This window comes from Ruditapes philippinarum, unplaced genomic scaffold (assembly GCF_026571515.1).
Source record: "Ruditapes philippinarum isolate M1 unplaced genomic scaffold, ASM2657151v2 ctg8242_1_1_1_1, whole genome shotgun sequence".
Lineage (NCBI taxonomy): Eukaryota > Metazoa > Mollusca > Bivalvia > Venerida > Veneridae > Ruditapes > Ruditapes philippinarum.
In genome coordinates, this window is record NW_026856690.1 from 36,070 (window position 1) to 59,822 (window position 23,753).

Sequence of the window (23,753 nt, forward strand, 5' to 3'; positions counted from 1 at the left end):
TGAATATACCAAATAAATAAACCAAAGAAATTATTTTTAATAGCAACAAAAATGTACATGTATAGTTACAAGATAAACACCGCTGAGCCTAATTAATCAGTGCATGTCTCCAGATGAGCCAAAATATTTCAAGAAAATCAATATTGAGAAAAATGTACAATCATTGTAAGAAAGGTAAAACATTCAAGATGCAAGTAAAAATGTGCATGTTATATGCGGTTTAAGAATGATTTTGCAGTATTTCATTACTATATTTCTACTGCGTTACTAACGTAGTAAGGGCTGATTTTGGCATATGTTGACCACTTTTTTAGTAATTGTCTTGGATTGTAAGTGCTGATTGCTATATGTAAATTACATTATTTGTTCACCTCACAAAATTTTACTTTCAAATACATTTCTAAAATTTTTATGAAAACTGACATGAATCTTGAGACGTGCTGCTTTAAAAAGTACTGCATCAATAACAATAAATTCTGCATAATATAATATTATGCCCTATTAATTTTGATTCTGCATTAGATCTTACAATATAATAAATGCATGTACGCCCATACACATGTACATCAGAGCACTTGGCTATTTAATAAACAATTGCCTGAAAGAAAGTTCAAAAAGAATTAAATCCTCCTATTTATTAATGCCCCGGAGAATGTATTCCAACGAAATGAATCATTCTGAAATATAATGATGCCAGTATCAATACCGCCTAGTAAAGCCCCGACCCATACCTTCTGTCCGGCGGTCACTATGGCAACTGTATCAGCAGATGGACATCCATGGTTATCATAACCATTGAACAATGACGTTGTATATCTTGTTCCTTCAATCATTATACTTATAAGTATCTCTTTCTTTGGATAAACGCAGAAAGCTAAACTGAACATGTACACCCCACTGACGGGTGCTGTAAATTTTCCGGTATCTGGGTTATATGCATCTCCTTCCTTGAAGATGAATACTGGAAACACTATTGTCTGACTTCCCACCACTGCAGTATCGGCATTTAATCTTGCCTTAAATGCAATAGTTGGTGTTACAGTATCTAAAAATGAAAAAATAAATAACTCACAAGCAGGGGATTATATTTTTCGTAGAAAACTTAATATCTTTTGGTACAACACATGCTGTTAATTCACAATGAATTTAAATGTTAGATCAAATATTTGTAACAAATTGAATTTAACGAAATAAGTTCATATTTATCATTTTCGAGTCCGTTTATTAGTAACATGATATATTAGGAAAAATGGAAACCCTAAAGAAAGATTTAAAATGTTGTACATGTTTGATAGGGACTGTTTATAAATATATCACTCCGCTTTACTGCATTATATTGTGGAAGAGGAGTTTTCAAACGACAGACTATATAAATGATCACACGTTGTGATAGTACAGTGTGATTTTCTTTACTCAAAACACAGCATTAAATGTATGTCAATCAAATAAGTTACAGACAATTTAAATGTTTTAAAATATTGATTTTAAAAATATGGATATTGATCAGACATGCACCAATACAAGGGGTATAGAATTTAAGTACCAGGACCAGTACTCGGCAACTTTTGCAAAATCAGTACCAGTTTTCACAAAGTCATTCAGTATTAGTACCAGTTCTCGACAAATTTATTTAGTATCAGTACCAGTGCTCGCCTAGTTATGCAGTATCAGTTTCAGTGCCGTTACTCGCTAAGTTATTCAGTATCAGTACCACTTTTTGCAAAGTTATTATCAGTTCCAATGCCAGTACTTGCTTACAAATTTATTTAGTATCAGTACCAGTGCTCGCCTAGTTATGCAGTATCAGTTTCAGTGCCGTTACTCGCTAAGTTATTCAGTATCAGTACCACTTTTTGCAAAGTTATTATCAGTTCCAATGCCAGTACTTGCTTACTCTTATGTAGTATCAGTACCAGTACTCGCCAAGTTATCCAGTATCAGTACGTTCCAGTGCCAGAACTTGCAGACTTATGCAGTTTTAGTATTAGTACCAGTTCTCGCCAAGTAATTCATTATCAGTACCAGTGCTCGATAACATATGCAGTATTAGTACCAGTACCATTTCTCGCCAAGTTATTTAGTATCAGTACCAGTACCAGTGCTCGATAACATATGCAGTATTAGTACCAGTACCATTTCTCGCCAAGTTATTTAGTATCAGTACCAGTACCAGTGCTCGATAACATATGCAGTATTAGTACCAGTACCATTTATCGCCAAGTTATTCAGTATCAGTACCAGTATCATTACCAGTACTTACCGAGTAGAAAAAAAATATGGATCTACCATTACCAACTTTAGGACATCCGCATATTGCCTTAGGTTTAAAACCGGACGATATGGTCAAAGGTGAAAGAACGTGCAATATATGTCATAGAGGATAAGTTCCATATGAAATGTGTGTCCCTGCTACCGACTTTTAAGAACACGTAACATTGATTAATTTAACTATAAAGGACTATCTATGTTTCAATTTTCTCAGAATGTTTTGATGACTCAGATTGTTTCCTTAATTGTGCTTTAACTTTTAGGCATAATCTATTGCATAAATGTTATAGAAATGCTTCATATATTGTTATGTACGCCTGGAAATTAACTCACGATACTGATATTTATTTTAAACCATCTTTTTCATATGAACAACTGTTAATTTCAATATTGTATATAATATCATATTCTTATTGTTTGATTTTGACACAATAATTTATATTCATGATAGAAATGAGTAGCGAAATGCTAAAGTCTAAAAAATATAATTCATCAAGGGGGAGAATCACGCCGTTCGTTACCCAAACAAACAAGATGGCGGATGCAGCCAAAAAGTAGGCTTTTTCCCTTTTTTCTCTAAAATTCGTGATGTTCTAATGTAAAGGTACATATAACAACCTCCTACACAATTTTCCTGGCACACAGGATTTTATTTCATGATGTTTCGTCCCGTACTTCATCTGAAATGCGCGTCACCAGATTCGAAGCGAGAGAATTTTCCACCGGTTTGATCGTGGTAACGTACGGCTTTTTCTCTCAAATTCACTGTTTCTTTTACATATATGTATATTAACTGAAACCACTGACTTAAAAATGTAGTAATATGTTGTCAAGTAAGCAATCATGACAATTATGGCTAGATTTACTGCTGTAAATAAAAATATCGGGGCATTTTCCGGAAATGATAACGTATGGCGCACAAAATATCAATGATAACGTACGGCGCATTTTACTAATTGGTGGATTTCCATTTGTCCAATCAGCTGATAATGAATTATTTTTATGTAGGAAATAGAATAAATTGTCTAAATAAATAAATCTTTCTCTCTGTGAAAGATCAACAATGAACAAGCAATTATCATAGTATTGCAAGCAATCCATAAGTCCCCTACCGGTAAGAACCCCATCAACATTTTGAAGCGGCCATGGCCATTCACTTTATTGACCATTGAACCAATTTATAGTTACCAATTTTTCTCTATTTAAGTAAACTTGTTGGAAAAGTTCTTTTAAAAGTGATCACAGGAAACAGTTTTATGAACCGACAGGACAGACGGACTTGAGGACACTCTAAAGTTAATATAAACATCCCTGTACCAAAATATAACATTTTAAAGCAGGAGGCAAGATAACTCTGAATTAAAAGATGCAATTTCATAAAAATTTTCAGCTCTTTTGACTACATCACAAATATTGTTATATTTGCCATTGTTTTAAGCCTATTTGTTGCCAAGGCAACTTTGATATTTTTCAAAATAGGAAGAACAGATAAGACATGCATATCTCAACACTGCTTTACCCATTATGTCAAGTTTACATAAAAACTCTTTCCAGTACTTTCTTGAGATATCACTGGATTTCAGTTTATGTGTAAAATTGCCCAAATTTTGTCAGTCTATGTGTTCCATAGCAAACCAGAATTTTCGAACATAGGAAAAAGAAAAGACGTGCCATAATACCTCAACACTTGCCATCTAACCCAGTATGTTCAAGTTTCATAAAAAAAAATCAGGACTTTTTGCTTTTATCACTGGATCCAGTTTACTGTGTAAATTTGCCATTTTTCAGCCTATTTGTGCCATAGCAACCAGAATTTTTCAACATAGGAAAGAAAAGAAAGCGTGCATAATTCCAAGACTTGCATCTACCCATTATGTCAAGTTTTCATTAAAAATGATTTCAGGACTTTTTGCTTTATCACTGGATCCAGTTATGTGTAAATTTGCCATATTTTCAGCCTATTTGTTGCCATAGCAACCAGAATTTTCAACATAGGGAAGAAAAGAAAAAGACGTGCATAATTCCAAGACTTGCCATCACCCATATGTCAAGTTTTTCATAAAAAAAAATTTCCAGTATTTTTGCGTTATCCACTGGATCCAGTTAATGTGTTTAAAATTTGCCATATTTTCTAGCCTATTGTTGCCATTAGCAACCAGAAATTTTCAACATAGGAGAAAGAAAAAAGACGTTGCATAATTCCAAGACTTGCATCTACCCATATCGTCAAGTTTCATAAAAAATTTCATAACTTTTTTGCGTTATCACTGGATCCAGTAATGTGTAAAATTTGCCATATTTTTAGCTATTTGTTGCCATAGCAACCAGAATTTTTCAAACATAGGAAAGAAGAAAAAGACGTGCATAATCTCCATACTGCCATCTATCCATATACCAAGTTTCATAAAAAATATTTCAGTACTTTTCAAGTTATCGCGGGATCCAGTTTTGTGGACGGCGGACTGACGGATGACAGACAGCCGGAAAGGACGACGGACAGACGGACCAGTACGACGGAGGGTAAACCTAAAGTCCCCTCCGCGTAAACGGTAGGGGACTAAAAACTAAATTGTAGAAAGGAATGGTGGCAGTTGCTTTGCATTTGCAAGGATTCTAACTCTGCTTTTAACTGTAGTCCTTTTTTTTCGATTGAACTGTGTGCCAGAATTAAAAATTGAAGAAAAAATGTAAGATTTAAATGTCATTCGTATAAAAATATGAACATATTTAGGTAAGAGTTTAGCCTTCCGTACTCCGGTGATGTAAACCTGACTTTTAATCATTGGACGTAGACCAGATAACGCCAGAAAACGAAATATTACAACTGAAGCCCGCTCTAATTACAAACAACTTCCAAGGTTATGCAAAGCTGTTGATTAAAACGGCATATAAACTTGTACGAAGATCCATATTCTGTGAAAGCTTATATTTTTTTCCCCGTAGATGGTGCATATCCCAAAAGGAAATTGGTACAGAAAAAAACTATTTACGGCTATTTTTCTTTTCCGATCGAGCATATTTGTCTTGAAATGATGCCGAAAAATGACGTCATAGTCACGTGGTATTGCCACACTGTTCACCCAGATAGATGAGCATGGTTTATTCAATATGGTCGCTCATTGAAAGAAAAATACATAAAAACAGAGAAAAAAATGAATGAATGGTAGGTTCTATAATGAGTTTATTGAATGAGTTAGAAAAATAATGTTATGCGAAACATCGCTAAATTGAATTTAAGTAAAATAAAAAAAAATTCTGTTTATTAGAGGGCGGTTAATATTAAACGCTCAATTTAGCGTGGACGTTGTGCCACTATGGCGTCAGATATAATTACGCGACATAGCCTCACGGTTTTTTATATAGTTAGACAGTAGGACATTTTATTCCATTTGGCTTTAAAGCCGATGAGGACATAAAACCATTGCATAATAACGAACAGTCATATAAACATGTAAACCTTTCCCTTCATTGAGCATAATTGTGAAAAAATGGCCGTTTTTTATTGAAGGCCTCCTGTTACCAAGTTCAATCTGAATATGAAACTTTGAAAAATGTTTCCAATACTAATCAAACTTGGCCACAATGTTGACTGGCCATTGCCTTTGTAACGACATGCTCAGTCTAAAATTCCTGTTAACCATGGCAAACATGGGGACATCTCAAATTGCCATAAATCACATTTTGCCTTGAGTTTTTTCATCAAAATTTATTTTCAAAGTGCTGCAACTTCTCAAGGATTGAGATAGAGTCCAAAGGACTTTTCAGCGTTTGGTTACACGCTTACCTTATTTGATCGACCTGGGGTCATTTTTAGCCTCTCGCAAGTCCAAAATTTTTCTTGCGATGAGGGGACTACCGCCCCTCTTCAAACCCGGCAACAGAAGGGACACATCCCCCTTCTGGCAACCCCCCTAATGTATCTTTTGATTGGGGGCGGCGCCCGAAAAAATTGCTCACTTTTCTTAAGGCAACGTTTCTCAAACGAAAACATGTTGTTGAGGTCCAAAATAGGACATTTTTTCACTGAGGCCTAAAAAGGGGAAGTGTGTTTTTCGCGTATAATGAGGTAAAGGGGTAAATTACCCAGCGAATTTTCTGAAGGAGTACATAATGAACATTTTCAAAAATTATCTTTAAACCAGTAACTTATAGGTCCGTATTTACATATCACACACACGTATACATGTAGATACTCAAAAAGCATACATTACAGGAACTATTATGCAAATTGTTGTTTATAATCGATTGTTACACAGAAACGCAATTAACCGTTGTTTATACATATATCCTAAAAATGAAGGTCCCTTCGCATCAATGCGGGGATTTCATAATTTGTAAATAAAAGAAACGTCATAAGTTGATCAAAAACAACATTTCAAGAACTATGTCTATCTATTCTGGCGTTTTTTTTCCACAAACGGCCCCCATAGACAGGACTGATTTTGAGAATTTGGCTCTCTATAAGATGGCTAGAGGCATTTTGTAGTACAAGCGTATCTTGGTGTATTTTTACTATTTAAGGTATGCTGAATCCGATAAGGGATACCAAACTGAAAAACTTGATCTTGACCATTGAAATGGCCATTTAAAATGACCACTAAAATTGGCCGCCAAATTTGCTTATCATAAATGGATGCATGATTATATCAAAATACAACTTTAATGAAAGGAAAAGCCTGAAATGTCTCACAAAGCATGCTTTAGCGTGAAAAACAAATTAGACACCAAAACCAGAAATTTTTAAAAAAGCCAATCCAATATGGCCCGAAAAAAATCCAAGATGGGAGGACGCTTTTTTAAGGCCAATATTAGGAACCGCAAAATTCTTTATCATTTAAATGGATTGATATATCAAATAAAACTTAAAGATAGAAAAGCCTGAAATTTGACACCCAAAGCATGTTTAGGTAAAAACAAATTAGACACCGGAAACAGAATTAAAAACAAACACAAATCCAATATGGTCGTAAATCAAGATGGCACATTTTTCTATAGGCCAATATAATATAATATCGAAGTAATATTACATAGTACTTAACTTTTAAGCATTTAAACATTAAGAGGACTAGAATGTAAAAATTCTAAAATCCCTACTCCTTTAGAACCATCACAATATTAAGGGTTTTCGCAGCGAACACTACACTCTTTCCCTTCCTATTTGCTAAATATTATTAGAGCTTTCGTGAAAAATTATCTGGCACTCTATGCAAGCATATAAAGTGGCTACTCAGATTCCTACTTATATTTGCACCAGCACTATATGCCAGTAATTTTCTTTCAACAGGTTTTTAAACTTGACTAACGCCTGAGAAATTTCTAAATGTTTACTCTTACTCCTCAGAGTGCCCAATTCAACTTTATTTTGCGATATTGAAATTTCAGGAAATATTAAGTATTTAAAACCAATAACACTTATATAACAGCTTAGATTTTAATTTTGCTTTCAACTAAAGGTTCTTATAACTGTCAAAAACCCTATCCTCCCATGCATGCACTGCAATTGGTTTCCAACAGATGTCAAAGAATGAGGCTTCCTCGTTGAGCTAATTGCATCATTTGAATTATACATCTGAAGGATTATATTTGATCCCAGTTAGGCCCTATCCAGCGACTTACAAATTTTATTTATTGACCCAAGCAACAACATTTAGGGAAAAAGCTGTGTTACTTATGTTCAATAATTGGAGTTTGTTTTCATAATGAATTGTCATAAAGCCAAAGAAATTCAAGCTAAATAAGAGTTTTAATTATGAAAACCTTAATTATTATAATAATAACGCCAATGGCATCGGATTTTCAATGTTTTAGCGTGAGCATAATGGCCCATAATGGCCATGTCAAAACAGTTCAGCAGAATGTGCTGAATCTTAAACGGTCGACTTTTCTCGTAATGGATGTGTTTTTTCAAATGGCTGAGTTTTCTTATCCAGATGTCATAGTTAAAATGCATCAGCTCTGGAATTGCAAGTGCTAATGCGCCATATTGCACAGTTTAATTGAATAATGCATATATTAAAATTTCATATTTGAATCAAAACCCTCCCCTTGGCCAGACTAAGAAATTTTTTTTTTCGTGGCATCAACATTTATCGCTTGTGGACTTTGTTCATCGAATACGATGTCATAGTTATGACTTCAATTCTTCTAAAGCTCGTTTTATTTTCTTCACAAGGAAACCCTATACCACGCAATTTATGAATAATTAACATTAAAAAAAGGCCATTTATTATGCAAAAACGTTTTTGGCTTTCTTTTTTTAATAACAGTTAACTTGTATTTTGAAGCTTGCACAAACTTGGTTACGGACAAAGTGTTCTAACTGTTGATGTCAGCCAAACAATACACTTACAACATGCAGTATCCAGACTAAACATTGCCCAAGAGTTTTGTAATTGTTAACCCTTCAACACAATTACTACTGCTACGTAAATTGCATATACATACGTACCGAATTCAAATAAAATAGTTTGCTTGTATTTCAACTTATACTAGGTCTTTGCAAATTGAAAACGAGACAAAAGAAAGTAATCGAAGTTATTCATTAATTGCCCATGCAAAAAATAATGTTACTCTGTCAATCCCTGGAGAAAAGTTAAGAGTAATCATTGAACTGTTGTAAAGAATAAGACTTAATCAACTTACTTTTTAAAGAAATTTGCCCAAGCGTCTGATTATCCATAAGTAATGTTAACATTTGAGTAATTGTCTTAAAAGGTAATGATCCACTTAATCCACTGGAATACTTTATATATCAGGCACTGCTTTTCTTGCAGTTATCCTTACTTCCAACATAACTAAATGTTCAGAGGTTTAGCCACTCTTGAACTTCTCTTCCCCCACCATTTACTCACTGGGACATAGGCCTTCCTATAGCTACCTAACCATCACTATCACTAAACCTATTAAGTCCCAAGAACTCAGCATCAACGGAAAAACATTATTCTAATCTGAGAGCGAGCTTCCCATATAAAAGTTTGTAGGAGAGTTATCAGAAGACTGGTATGACCGTATGATTGCTTATCAGTTCTTAACACCCTACTCCCTAAACCACCATACATTTTTTTGCTGCATTTACCCCCCCCCCCCCAAAAAAAAAAAATGGGACAAATAGTCCTGGTGGTTATTTACTGACCGCATGCAGTTGGCTTCATTGATTGTTTTGGGATCACTACTGTTAATTTTTCAAGCCACCCGTACATAGATTTAACTTGTCCTAATACACTTGTTTATAAACAAGCCACGCTAATAAATGCTAACAAACTTTCTCATCTCAAGCATTATAATCCTGTTTGCCAAAATCTTTAAAATATTCACAAGGCTCTCAATTGCGTTTTAGCTGATTCTTGTGGGATTTGAAAATGAAAGCGTTACAGTTGCGTCCAAAGTTCAATGACCGTAGTCTTAACCAAACTAGGTTTCAAAGTTCCAATGAGATTATGGCATGATACGCTCATAAGCCTTATTGTTTTGCAGTGGAATCCATTAAAAACCCTAAAAACCCTAAAATAAAATAGGAATGTCCTAAGTTAATCTCCAACCCAGTCAATCCAATTTTCTTTACAAGTCACAGGTAAACATTACCTTACCTAGATGTTTTGTTATTGTTGCTGTTCCTTGGGTTAGCGACATATACAATTATCAAGATTCAAACCATTTCTCCCCAATAAGCCATTCAAAATGCATACTTTTAATTGCCATATGGTGATAAACAAATTAAAAGTTCAAAAACCTCAAAAGGGGACCCCTACTGTGCACGCCATCCGCCATTTTTTTCGTGTTACGCTTTATATAGATTTAAACTTTCTTCATATGCAAACTTGAATCCAGTGTGTGGGCTCCTACTGGGTAAACAATATATGGAATATTTCTCTTAAGAGAAGCTCCTTTGTTGAGGAATAAGTTTTTTTCACGATTCGGTTTTTTTCGAAACCGGTGAATGACGATTTCTAGAGTTTCTGGAAATGCTAATAAATGAAATTATTTACAATCTGCCTTTAATCGTTTATTTCTAAGACCGACATAGCCTTTATCACATTCTTGAGCAGTAAACAAAAATCAGAGAAAACAACATATTGAAAGACTAAACGAACTTATCAAACAAATGCTTCAGACTGTGACAATACAGGCATGTGTACATATATAACAAATGGGCACTCAATCACGAGTGTGATGTGAATATACATATAAAACGATATTGAGAGCTTTATTGCATAACACAGTAAAGTTATTTCAAAGCTTCAGTATCAAATTCATTTCAGTAAATTCTTAAATATGATATTTAGTTTAATAATGAAATGTAGTTTTAGCTTACATGATAATAATAATCATGCTTTGCGGAATAAAATTATATATGACCTTTATGACCTTGTTTTGGATGATTTTGACGTGTTAACCTTATATATTACTAGAAAACTTGTTATTGGTTAACCTAATAATTGTATAAACTTTAGAGAATATTGAATAATCATTTGATTTTGACAAGAATAATTAATTGCATCATATTGTATCATAGTTTTAATGAACTTTTGTAGTATTTCTAAGCGGCCATTTTGAATTGACCTTTTGAAGGTCAAGGTCAATTTTATTTTCTTGGTATCCACCCTCATCGTCTTCAGCATACCCGAATTAGGTTAAAACACTCAAGATATTACTTGTACTATAAAATGCCTCTAGCATTCATATTTTCTTAAAATCAGTCCTGTCTACCAACAAAAACAATAATTTCTTTAAAAAAAAAGGATTGCAGGTATCAGCAATAAAAGAGTGACATTGGAATTTGCTTATTAATTTGTAGTGTTAATTATGAAGTTTCAAGTCGTATTTGGATTACGATGTTTTTATCCATGCCGGAAACCCGTCTGAAACCTTTAATGCCAGACCGCTCATGTGCTTAAATGACGTCATTATCTTTATGAAAGAAAAATTATTGCGCTACTCTTAAACTATTGTTTACGAAGTATATGCAAGTGTTCATCCGTGTTGTTCTATTTCGACGGGGGCGATAGCGACCGGAGAATATTTCTTATTTCTGTAGAACAGCTACGGATGAATACAAACATACTTAGTGTCAAGCTTTATTTGGCTTCATTAGTAATAACTTTATTTCATTACTATACCTGTCCATTTGCACAAACGCGGTTCTATGAAGTACTATGAAAAATAAAAGGCTGCTATGAACGGACTTTGATATATCATCGACTTTTGTTCTTCTATTCTATGAAAATTTACACAAATATTTTTAAGAAAAACAACGCTTTCATTGGATGACAAATAAAGCTGGACACTTATATTATTTATTTCAGTTTCTTAATTTGGTTCTACACATCCACTTATGTCTTGTAAACATAACTTTTCTATTATAAAGAAAATCAGTTAATCAGAAAAAAATGCGCCGTGCGTTATCATTGATATTTTGTGCGCCATACGTTATCATTTCCGGAAAATGCCCCGATATTAATATTTACAGCAGTAAATCTAGCCAGAATTGGCATGATTGCTTACTTGACAACATATAACAACTTTTTTAAGTCAGTGGTTTCAGTTAATATACATATATGTAAAAGAAACAGTGAATTTGAGAGAAAAAGCCGAACGTTACCACGATCAAACCGGTGGAAAATTCTCTCGCTTCGAATCTGGTGACGCGCATTTCAGATGAAGTGCGGGACGAAACATCATGAAATAACATCCTGTGTGCCAGGAAAATTGTGTAGAAGGTTGTTATATGTACTTTAACATCAGAACATCACGAATTTCAGAGAAAAAAGGGGAAAACCTACTTTTTGGCTGCATCCGCCATCTTGTTTGTTTGGGTAACGAACGGCGTGATTCTCCCCGTGATTCATGTTCTATTCCGTTTCTATTATTTTCTCTTCACACCTTCATTACAATCAAATGTGTTGTTTATTTGCATTTAACATATATACTTACAATCTGTAACTATAGCAAAGATAAATTCAATTTTATACTAAACTAACAAATAACTTTTTTTTTCTAAAGCTTTATTTTCAGGCAGTAAAATTTCTTACATTTAATTAACATACCTTTGTTTTCTTATATGAACAGAAAGATTTAAAACTTTTTCTTTTCACACATAAACAAGAGTGATCAATGATGTGTATCGCCTCATGATAGTTAATAACATGTTGCAGCTCCAGGACAAAACGCGTTTTTAAATTCAAGGGCCAAAATTAGGCCAAAAACATTCAACCGGAAAACCCGTGTAAAATGCACAAGGACTTTAGCTATATATCAATCCTGTAAAGTTTAATTGAAATTGCATTAATGGTATGAAAGGGAGTAGCCCGGACAATCTTTAAAGACAAAAATAAATCATTAAAGGGCTATACATTTAACCAAAAATCATTGAACCAAATAAGCTGACAATATACCTAACTAGACTTTATAGTGATCATTTATGTAAAGTTTGGAGGAAATGGCACCAGTGGTTTCTGTGTAGAAGTCAGAATAGGTTTTGTGACGAAAGGACGGGTAGACGACGGAGAAGTGATCCCTATATGTCGCCACTACTCTGTATAACAGATTATATATGGGAAGATAGTTATCTCATATTTTATGACAAGCAAAGTACTGCCTTTGAAATGCAGTATCCTTACCATCTTTTGAGGACAGTAATGCAGTACCACAATAATAGCAAAATTCCCTTTACGTTTAAGTACTAGATATTATATATGGCATAAATACAGATTCTTTATTAAGATAATTATAAGTGGGACGTTCCATGATATATTATTATTATACCATTACTATCTGTTGAAATGCAGTAAATACAGAAGGGCCAAGAGGTCCCTAGATCGCTCACCTGAGAAATAGGTGTGAAGGTCAAAGTGGAGCCCCTTTTCACCCAAGAAGCACAATATGAAAACAAGAGTCGGCTCAATCTGAACAATTTTTGTACACTGTCACCAAGGAATTTTGTGAAAATTATTTCAAAATTGAACCAGTGGTTTAGAAGTTGTTTATATGTTGTTGTTTTTTAATATTAGCTCTGGCAGACATTCTATAAACAGTTGAGCCTGTCACTAAGTAAGAGGTTAGCTTATAAAAAGATGACCGAAAAAGAGAAGGACGTCAAACATTTGACCTGGCTGGGGATTGAACTGTCGATCCCCTAGGATGGAGCCAATTTTAGCCCTAGGGGTTTTATTTGAACAAACTCGGTGAACATATACTAGAACATGTTTAATGCCAAACATCTAAGCTCTTCCTATTGTTTGGATTTTCACAAGTAGATTTTAAAAGTTTTTACTACATACATATAAAGAAAATATATGACCGCTTGGGATTGGGTCAATTTTGACCTTAGTGATTTTATTTGAACAAACTTAGATATCTACTAGAAGATGTCTCATGCCAAATATCTAAGATCTAACTCTTTCGGTCATTTACAAAAAGATTTTTTAAGCCGTTTTGTTAAAAGATCTTTTGGTTGCCATTGTAAATAGAGTTCTTTATGGAATTAAATCCTTTTATCAATTTTGGTAGATCATCCCTGCTAAGTTTCAAATAAATTGGCCAAGTGGTTTAGGAGGAGAAGAACAAACTTGGAAGATATCCACTAGGTGATGTATCATGCCAAACATCTAAGCTCTATCTCTTTTAGATTTTTACAAGAGGTTTTTTTTTAGTTTTTATTATAAACATATAAGGAAAATCAATTACTTTTTTCGCCGCGCCAATTTTCACCCTAGGCCATTTATTTCAACAAACTTTGTAGACATTCACTAGATGTTTCGTACCAAATATCTAATCTATAGTGCTTTTGGATTGTAACAAGAATATGTTTTATGCTTTTACTATATACATATGAGGAAAATCAATGACCCATAGGGCGGGGTCGATTTTGACCCTAGGGATTTTATTTGAAGAAACTTAGGTATCTACTAAAAGGTGTTAAATGCCAAATATCTAGCTCTTTCGGTTATTTACAAAAAATATTTTTTAAAGACTTTTTATTTAAAAATCTTTCGGTTGCCATGACAAATAGATTTCTTTATGGAATTAAATTCTTTGAACAATTTTGGTAGAGCTTTATGCAAGGAACATTCCTGCAAAGTTTCAAAAACATTGCCCAAGTGGTTAAAGAGGAGAAGTTGTTTGAAAAAAATTGTTGACGGACGTACAAACGATTGACGTCATACAATGGGCCATCACAAAAGCTCATCTAATACAAAAGCCGCAATGCCTTGGGCCTTATAGCATTGTAGTGATCCCTTGTCAACTCCAGAACTTAAACATAGCTCAGCCTTTTTCGGGTTTTTACGTCGCACGATACCATGGCGACTTTTCATCTTTACTGATTGAAAAAGACTTTTGGTGCCCCTGCGTGCATTTCTAGCACGCACAAGCCGTCGAGTAAAACCGCAGATTTTCCATCAAGTTATTTCTACATGATCGAATCAAATGTCTCTAGCGGGATTCGAACCCACAGCGGTGAGGGCAGGTTGTTTGAAGTCAGCGATATTAACAACTCGGACATGGAAGCCCCCTAACTGATCGGGTTCTAGAGGACCTCAGTTCTAGGTAATATTCATAGATTTAAAATTAATTTATTTACTTCAGATTTGATTGTCGTTTTTATAACTACTTTTAAATGCACTCTTCTTAGTATCATCTATAACAAAAAATCTTAAATAATTCTACGAAAATAAAAACAATTTCCATGCATCGAAGAAAAATGTAAATGTGACGTTATTTTACCTTGAAGTTTAAGAAGCTTTGCCTTAACCACTGTGACATTACCGACTTCTATCATACTGGTCTCGAAGCCATTTTCAAGCTCTTGTCGATTTGTTTTCATCTGATCACTGACTTCCGTCTTGATATTTTCAACTCTTTTAACACATTGCTCTACCTCAAGTTTCAGTCTCTCCATTTGAAACTCTATACGTACCATTTTTTCAAGCACCTTTTCTTCAAAATCATATTTAGAACAGCGAGGTTCTTCACAATTTCTACCATTAGTCAAAAGAAACAGAAGAAACACTATTTTAGAGAGCGACATGTTTCACGAATGATAGACGTCTTGCTCGAGTTGTTTGCAAGTGAATGAATTAGACGATCTTCATAATTGCCACGAGGTATTCATTAACTTAAAATCATTTTACGGAATCCAATTCATGCCAATATGTTACAATCAATAATGCCTACCTCCCGTGTTGTCTCAGAACATAACAAATACAATTTTATACAATTATAGACTAATGTTGAGGTCTATATATAGTTTTCCGGACCTGAGATAAATGATAATGACCGAGGGAAAAAGTCTGAGGTCAATTTAATTTCTATCAGGTCTTAAAAACTATTTATTGGCCACAATGTTAGTCTACAATATATAAATCGTATGGCACTGGCTGTAATAGAGCATAAGATTAACTTTTTAAGAATATCAACTAATGTCTTAATGATACTGTCAGGTCAACACGTCTTTAAGCGGTCAGCACGTCTTTTTGCGAACTCATGACGTCATCGCTAATCGGTCAATCAAACAATCTAAACAGGACTTTTATATGCGGTATATCGGTATTTGGCACCACAACTTAGTGCAATTATATGATGTGTGTCAATGAGTAAATTACCAACTGTAAAATATTACATGTTATATGACATAAATGGATTATAACACAAAATATATCAGAATTTTATAAAGTGTAAAGAAGGATCTCGTGATTGTGTTGCAATGGAATATCTGCATGTACTTGATCAAGACGATGGATGCACATTTTGGAACATTTGCAGAACGCCAATAAACAAGGGTAGGGCAAACACAGTATTTCATACTTTGAGCGGTATGACAAGTACAAAATGCAGCTCTGGAAACTTATTTTTCACGGTTTAATGCTTTCCTATATATACGTAACATATTATATTTATTGTTACACGGTCGTTATATAATTATGTTAAGCCTTTTTATAATTATGTTTAGGTATATTCCATCTATTTTAATTTTCCGGACTTTCCTTTGGTTTTGCTAATAAACGTACGAACATGATATATATTTTTATATTTATGAATAAATAACGTTACGATGATGATTATTTAGACATAAATTTTATTAAATACTCGCGTATCTAAAAGTTTTCACATGCAGTCAAAGATATTATACGAAAGATCACAGCAATCAGACACATGTTATCAATTCGCAAAATAATTAATAGCTATCACCCGTAGTTTCTGGTTCTATAGAAGTGATACGATTATGAATGTAACACACGGAAAATGTGTTCTAAAGAAATTTATGAAATCATAATGTCTTATGACTTTGTGAAATTATTATATTGCTATTAATTTGTTGATTTGTACTCTGACTAAATTTGAAAAAATGTCTCGTTCGTGATTTATGCCTTCCACTTTCTATTTAATCTCGGAAATTTCTTTTCTTAGCTTTTTAGCTTTAAACACTATTTGAAGATTTAAAATATATTAAAGACGCATAGAATGAAGTAGTAGTAGGGCCTTAATAATAACATGATTTGATTGGATACTGCTACGTTTCGTGGGTCTGATTGTTTCATAATTTGACCTGAACATCAATTTGTTCATTTTATCATAACATTTAGATACATAAAGGCTAAACTATGCCGGAACCTTTGTTGACAATATCGAAGCGTGCCGTTTACTTCGTTTATTTAATATAACTACCAATTACTAAGTATTTTTCTCTTTGCAATGCATAAATTTCATTGAAATCATACAAATACATCTAAAATGACTATTTAAAATTTGTATCACCTTAATGTCTAAATATTACTTGAGCCATTTTTATTATCAACTACGCTGCCTGTGTGCACGGTCCGACTACTGGACGTACACGAGGTCTAACTCAATTATTTGCAATAGATACGACTGCGTTCCAGACGCGTGAAAAAAGTACGGAGCTTGCAGACGTTATCACGTCATGATCAACATTACATCATAAATTAAAAGCTGCAAATGCCGGCTGCCGTTCAAAAAGTCAGCGTCAAATTGCTCGAATATATTGCCGGCATAAAATTTAAGGAACAACCAACAATTCAACAGTATACGTGCGACCAAAGTGTACAAGTAAAAATAAAAAAAAAAAAAAAAAAAAAGAATCATGATTTACACGTTAAAATCTAAATGTTAAAGTCACATGAGGTGCCCGATTTCCTCCCCTCTATCATTCATCGAATTAAAATAAACGACTAAAATACTTTATTGGTAATATAACACCATGTAATGCATTTTTTTACAACAACAACAACTTTTATTAGCAAATATCGACAAAAACTTGCCTTTGGCTAAGGAACAGAAAAAAATACTTCAAATATTGATCATGTATACAAACATATTAATCAATTTTACACGAAACAATATTTATCAACAAATATACAAATATATATATATATTCATAGTGATCAGAAAAAGTGTACATTTATAAGACATCATTTCTAACAATATATGATTCTTTAAGATATTTACACATATTCAATACAGTTCTTTTTGAACCCATCATACGGTTGAATAAATTAAGATTTGGCCACGAAATATGTGGCATGTATTTAGTACGAACATTTGATTATTTTTACAGGTCATTAGAAAGTGGTACTCTGACTCAATTACATTACCATTGCAGTATCTACAAATTCTATTTATTCTATCAGTTCCTATATATCTCCAAGTTTCGATAGCTAGCGAGTGATAAAGAATTCAACAATGTGTTTATATTTACTCTTACAGGTGAGAAAAACAAAAGAAATGAAAAATCAGTAGCGAATAAGGTTAATATGCATTGGTACTTCTGTTAACTGTGCTCCAGAAGAAGACTTTTATATACAAATCATGTTTTATACAGGCACCCACAAGTACATCTAACAGATATATATTCCTTATCTATAAGAAGGAATACCCAGATTAAAGTTAATATAGATTAACGCCTATTTATCAAAGCACCAGAAAATGTATTCCATCGGTAAACATCTTGGTCGAGAATTTTCGAAGGACCAATACTACTAGCTGGTAGTACTTGAACCCATATGTTCTGTCCAGCGCTCGCTATCGCTACTGTATCAGCAGATAAACATTCATGATTTGCATCGCCATAGAACATTGACGTTGTGTATTTCGTCTCTTCAATCATTATAGATACAACCAGTGATTTTTTGCTGTAGACACAAAAAGCTAAACTGAACATGTATGTCCCACTGACGGGTGCTGTAAACTTTCCTGTATTAGGGTTATACGCGTCTCCTTCATTAAAGATTACTGTTGGAAACACTATCGTCTGACCAAAAGTTGTCACTGTTGTGTCTACATGTAATCTTGCCTTAAATGCAATTGTTGGTGTAACAGCCGTATCTAAAAAAGAAAAAACATTACATACTTAATATACAAGTAGGTGATTAACTTTACAGTCATATCTTAAGAAATATCAAACAAGGTGAGCAGTAACACGAACACTACTGATAAACAAGTGAGTTAAATATTTTAAATCAAATAAATGTAATAAATCCAAAATATTTTGATTTGAGACTCCTGAAAGTAATCTGTGAATAATCCTGATCTTAGTCGTGATTGAAACCAAGGCCCTGGGCCTTTGAAACTGAAATGTTTACAAATAAGACGGGGAATACGATGATAGCCTCCGTCCGTCCCGGCCCGTACGTCCCGTCCGTTCGTCTGTCCAACATTTTTGTCCGGAGCGTAACTCAAAAACTTTTTGAGATACCAAATTGATACCAAATTTACCAATCATAATCTTTAAGTGATTTCCTTTTATATTTCTCATTGTCAATTTTGTATTTTGTATCATGCATAAATCAAAATATTTGAGATATCACAGGAGCTTGAAATCGCTCTAAAGTCCGATTAAAAAAATCCATACCTATATACAAAAAACACAAGGAAGTTTTCGTGAAAAATCTGCGTCACTAGGCCGAAATTGATAACGGTTAATAAATCTAGTTTTATAGTGTTTACATGTTTATTTAATTTGTTTTAGATCGGATATTTATGTCACAAATGATATTATCGGTAAATTGCTGTTGTCTTAAGTTGGTGGGGTAAGATGTTGTTTCTTCCTTGTGTTCTTTGTTTTTGTATGTAGGTATGGATTTTTTTAATCGGACTTTAGAGCGATTATTGATATAATTTCAAATACATGTGGAGATATTAACTTGAAACTAGGCTGATATATCTTTTAAAGGATGAGTGCATATCATTAATCATTGCCATTTATAGTTTTCATGATAGATTTTTGTCCAGAAAATAACTTTTGAATGTCAACTTCATACTTTATAAGTGGATGGAGAGTCCAATGCACAAATATAATAACTTTTCACTTTTTTATTTTAAGCCTTTGCAATTTTTTGTTCAGACAATAATTTTTATTTGGAGCTTTATTCATTAAAAGCCGCCCTTGTTGATGTTTGTTCTTATATTTCTGTTAATTTTGGTGTGCTAGCCTTCTTTTATAAAGCAACGAAATGTCAGTTCATCATAGTTTATATTTATTCGATTTGTACAAAATAACAATGAAAGAGACATGATGTTATAAAACATTATATATACATGTATATATATATGTTGTTATACCTTTAAAATCTTGAAGTTCGCGAAGTTTTGCCTTAGCTATTGCTATGGAATTAGATACTTCTTTCATTCTGACATTAAAACCTTTTTCTAGCTCTTGTTGATTTGTCGTCATCTGGTCACTAACTTTCACCTTGATACTTTCAACTCTGTTAACGCATTGTTCTACTTCACTTTTCATTTGCTCCATTTGAAATTCCATGCGTACCATTTTTTCCAGAACCTTTTCCTCAAAATCATATTTAGAACAGCGAGGTTCTTCACAATTCCTTCCACTAGTTAATAGAAACAGAATAAACACAATTTTACACAGAAACATGTTTTTACTTGTGATAACCTCGACTGTCTTATTTATTTGGAACTGAACAAACTAAGTATTTTGAAACGTTATTCAAATAGTAAATCCTCATTCTGCTTTAGAAAATTATCCCAACTGGTTTTATTTACTTTTCGAACTCGTCAATGATTTTTATTTCAAATTTATGTTTTTACAAGTCTGGCACCAAGTGGTTTATGACGTCAGTATTTTAATAGTGATTATATTTTATAAGTGTTTTGTAAGCATTTATTCCATAAAACTCATTTCTCAAGATGAAACATGATGTAGCAGATGTAAAGCAGATGGTAAAAATGGTAATGCTCCCTCTTGGTTAATCCTTGCCCCCACCTTCAACACCTTGTTTGTCTGCCCATGTCCTGTTATTGCTCCTCCGAGTGCCGTTACATTTGGATATTGTTGGATATTGTTCAATGAACGTTCTACTCCTTTGTTGGTCTTTATTTCATTATATGAAAGAATTGACCACCTTACACAATTACTTTTTTCGAATTAACAGTAGAATATATTTACTAATAAGCTTTTCCTAGTATATCGGCGGAAATGGCGGCCTGGCGGCGTGAAGTTGGCGGCCCAGCGGCCTGGCGGCCTGGCGACGTGAAGTTGGCGGCCCAGCAGCCCAGCGGCCTGGCGGCTTGAAGTTGGCGGCCTGGCGGCCAAAAATTTTAATGTTGTAGAAATGTTTTTTAACACTAAAACGGCATTTAATGAAGTTTTAAAGATAATAATTGTTATTTAAAGGATATATAAAAAGAAAAAAATCACTTTCAGAGAACTTTTTCATTTTCTCATTTTCCATAGGGAACGAGCCTTGGCGTTGGGATTTCCCTACCCTCTATCTATCGCTGGCAGCCCAGCGGCCTGACGGCCAAAAAATTTAATGTTGTAGAAATGTTATTTAAACAATAAAACGGCATTTAATGAAGTTTTAAAGATAATTATTGTTATTTAAAGGATATATAAAAAGAAAAAATCACTTTCTGAGAACTTTTTTATTTTGTCATTTTTGTGAAGTTGGCGGCCCAGCGGCCTGGCGGTCTGGCGGCCAAAAAATTTAATGTTGTAGAAATGTTATTTTAACACTAAAACGGCATTTAATAAACTTTTAAAGATAATTATTGTTATGTAAAGGATATATATATAAAAAGAAAAAATCACTTTCAGAGAACTTTTTTATTTTCTCATTTTTGTGAAGTTGGCGGCCTGGCAGCCCAGCGGCCTGACGGCCAAAAATTTTAATGTTGTAGAAATGTTATTTAAACAATAAAACGGCATTTAATGAAGTTTTAAAGATAATTTTTGTAATTTAAAGGATATATCAAAAGAAAAAATCACTTTCAGAGACCTTTTTTATTTCGTCATTTTTGTGAAGTTGGCGGCCCAGCGGCCTGGCGGCCTAGCGGCCAAAAAATTTAATGTTGTAGAAATGTTATTTTAACACTAAAACGGCATTTAATGAAGTTTTAAAGATAATTATTGTTATTTAAAGGATATATCAAAAGAAAAAATCACTTTCAGAGAACTTTTTTATTTTGTCATTTTTGTGAAGTTGGCAGCCCAGCGGCCTGGCGGCCAAAAATTTAAATGTTGAAATTTTTTATTTTAACAATAAAACGGCAAACTTATTGAAGTTTTAAAGATATTTATTGTTATTTAAAGGATATATAAAAAGAAAAAATCACTTTCAGAGAACTTTTTTATTTTCTCATTTTCCATAGGGAACGAGCCTTGGCGTTGGGATTTCCCTACCCTCTATCTAACCCAATGATTTATTATTTTTCACACTCACCTAAACACACAAGAAATCAGTGAATCTACTTGCTACGCGCATTACAACGTACCTAGTTTTGAAAAGCGGGGGCTTAGGCGCCTGACTTTCTATGATTAAAAAGGATGTACGTCGCAGAAATTCTACTGACCAAGTTTATGTGTGATCCCTAATCAAAAAGCAATGTTATCATGATAAAGCACATCAATATTAAAGTCGGAAAGTGTCATAATAAAAGTGTTTATAACGAATTCAGTCGGATGACAAAAAGCGTTTACCGTTTACAAAGCTGTTTCTACATATTTGGTTATCTTGGGCGAATATTCAATTAAATTATATCAAACTGAGATTCGTCATCAAGAAGCATCTATTATTGAGAGATAATAAATTATAAACCCCCTTCATCATTTCCGATAAAGGACCTTTTCTGTTCTAATGTTGTTTGAAACCGGTTTGTACCTTAAAGATTAAAGTGATAGCGTTTGTGTAGATGAGCTACGCAATTCGCGGGTCAGTGATTTCCCACAAATATTACGAAAATTTTCAAACAATATTTTTTGTGTTTATCATTTATATCAAATACATAGGTAAATGTGTTGAGTACGTTTAAGATAATTATTTAGTGTCGCAGTGGTTAAGTCCAATATAAGGGTGTAAAACAGTTATCATATTGTATTTATCATCTTTTAACGATATAAATAAACAAAAACTACCAATTTGCCAACAGTTACTGTCAACTTAACGCAGTAGGTAAGACTGTCAGTTAAATTTCTAGTTGAATATCAATGCAATGCAGGTTCGATTCGCAATAATTATTTCTGTATGAAGAATATTTAAACGCACTACGATTACATAATATTTATAATTTGAATATATGGATCAATCTTTAACATTATATTTTTACTTTTCTGATAATGCTTTCTCCTGATGTGTGGCGTTTTCTCTAAGTATATGTTAGTGTTCATCCGTGCTGTTCTACAGAAATTAGAAACTTCGACGGGAGCGATAGCGACAGGAGAATGTTTCTAATTTCTGTAGAACAGCTAAGGATGAACACTAATATATTTAGTGTCAAGCTTTATTTGGCCCTTGATTACGTCACTACGCGGTACTATGAAGCACTATGAAAAATAGTTGGCGACTATGTATCGACTTTTTTTCTTCTATGAAAATTAACACACATAATTTTTAAGAAATACAGCGTTTTCATTGGATGACAAATAAAGCTGGACACTAACTGTACACAAGTGCATATCAACTCGTGTCCAAAAAATATCTGATGCATTTGTAACTATTTGAAACAAAACCGGCCAACTAAGAAAAAGATACATAAGATAGCCAAATGTAATAGTACTTATATATATAATTATGATTCGATCATGAATATAAAACTAAAACGGTCGCTCTGCCTACTGCGCTAGGCACATAAAAATCTGACGTTTTACTTTGTTTCAGCTTGCCTTACCTTTTTTATGGAAAGCCATGGCTGTCTTATATTGTTCTTTTTCAATTTATTTAACCATTTGGATAATATATAAGTTCGCTTCGACTATGTATATGTTAGTGTTCATCCGTGCTGTTCTACAGAAATTAGAAACTCTGACGGGAGCGATAGCGACAGGAGAATGTTTCTAATTTCTGTAGAACAGCAACATACTTTGTGGTGGCCTCATTATTATCCACTTTATTACGTCACTACGCGGTTCTATGAAGTACTATGAAAAACAGAAGGCGACCATGAACAGAATTCATTATAGTATCGACTTTTTTTTCTTCTATGAAAATTAACGCACAGAATTTTTAAGAAAT

At 33.5% G+C, this 23,753-nt stretch overlaps 2 protein-coding genes across 2 annotated transcripts; both read right to left on the minus strand.

The window, feature by feature from the left end:
- Positions 1–620: 620 nt before the first annotated feature.
- LOC132747355 (heavy metal-binding protein HIP-like) lies at positions 621–15,184 on the minus strand. Its single transcript, XM_060736708.1, has 2 exons — positions 14,989–15,184; positions 621–1,045 (listed from the first exon to the last, which is right to left on the minus strand). Exons 1-2 carry the CDS (start codon positions 15,182–15,184, stop codon positions 621–623), a joined length of 621 nt encoding a protein of 206 aa, XP_060592691.1.
- A 2,994-nt stretch (positions 15,185–18,178) lies between these two features.
- Positions 18,179–20,507, minus strand: LOC132747356 (heavy metal-binding protein HIP-like). The gene is made up of 2 exons (XM_060736709.1): positions 19,843–20,507; positions 18,179–18,606 (listed from the first exon to the last, which is right to left on the minus strand). Exons 1-2 carry the CDS (start codon positions 20,156–20,158, stop codon positions 18,179–18,181), a joined length of 744 nt encoding a protein of 247 aa, XP_060592692.1. The 5' UTR covers positions 20,159–20,507.
- Positions 20,508–23,753: the final 3,246 nt, after the last annotated feature.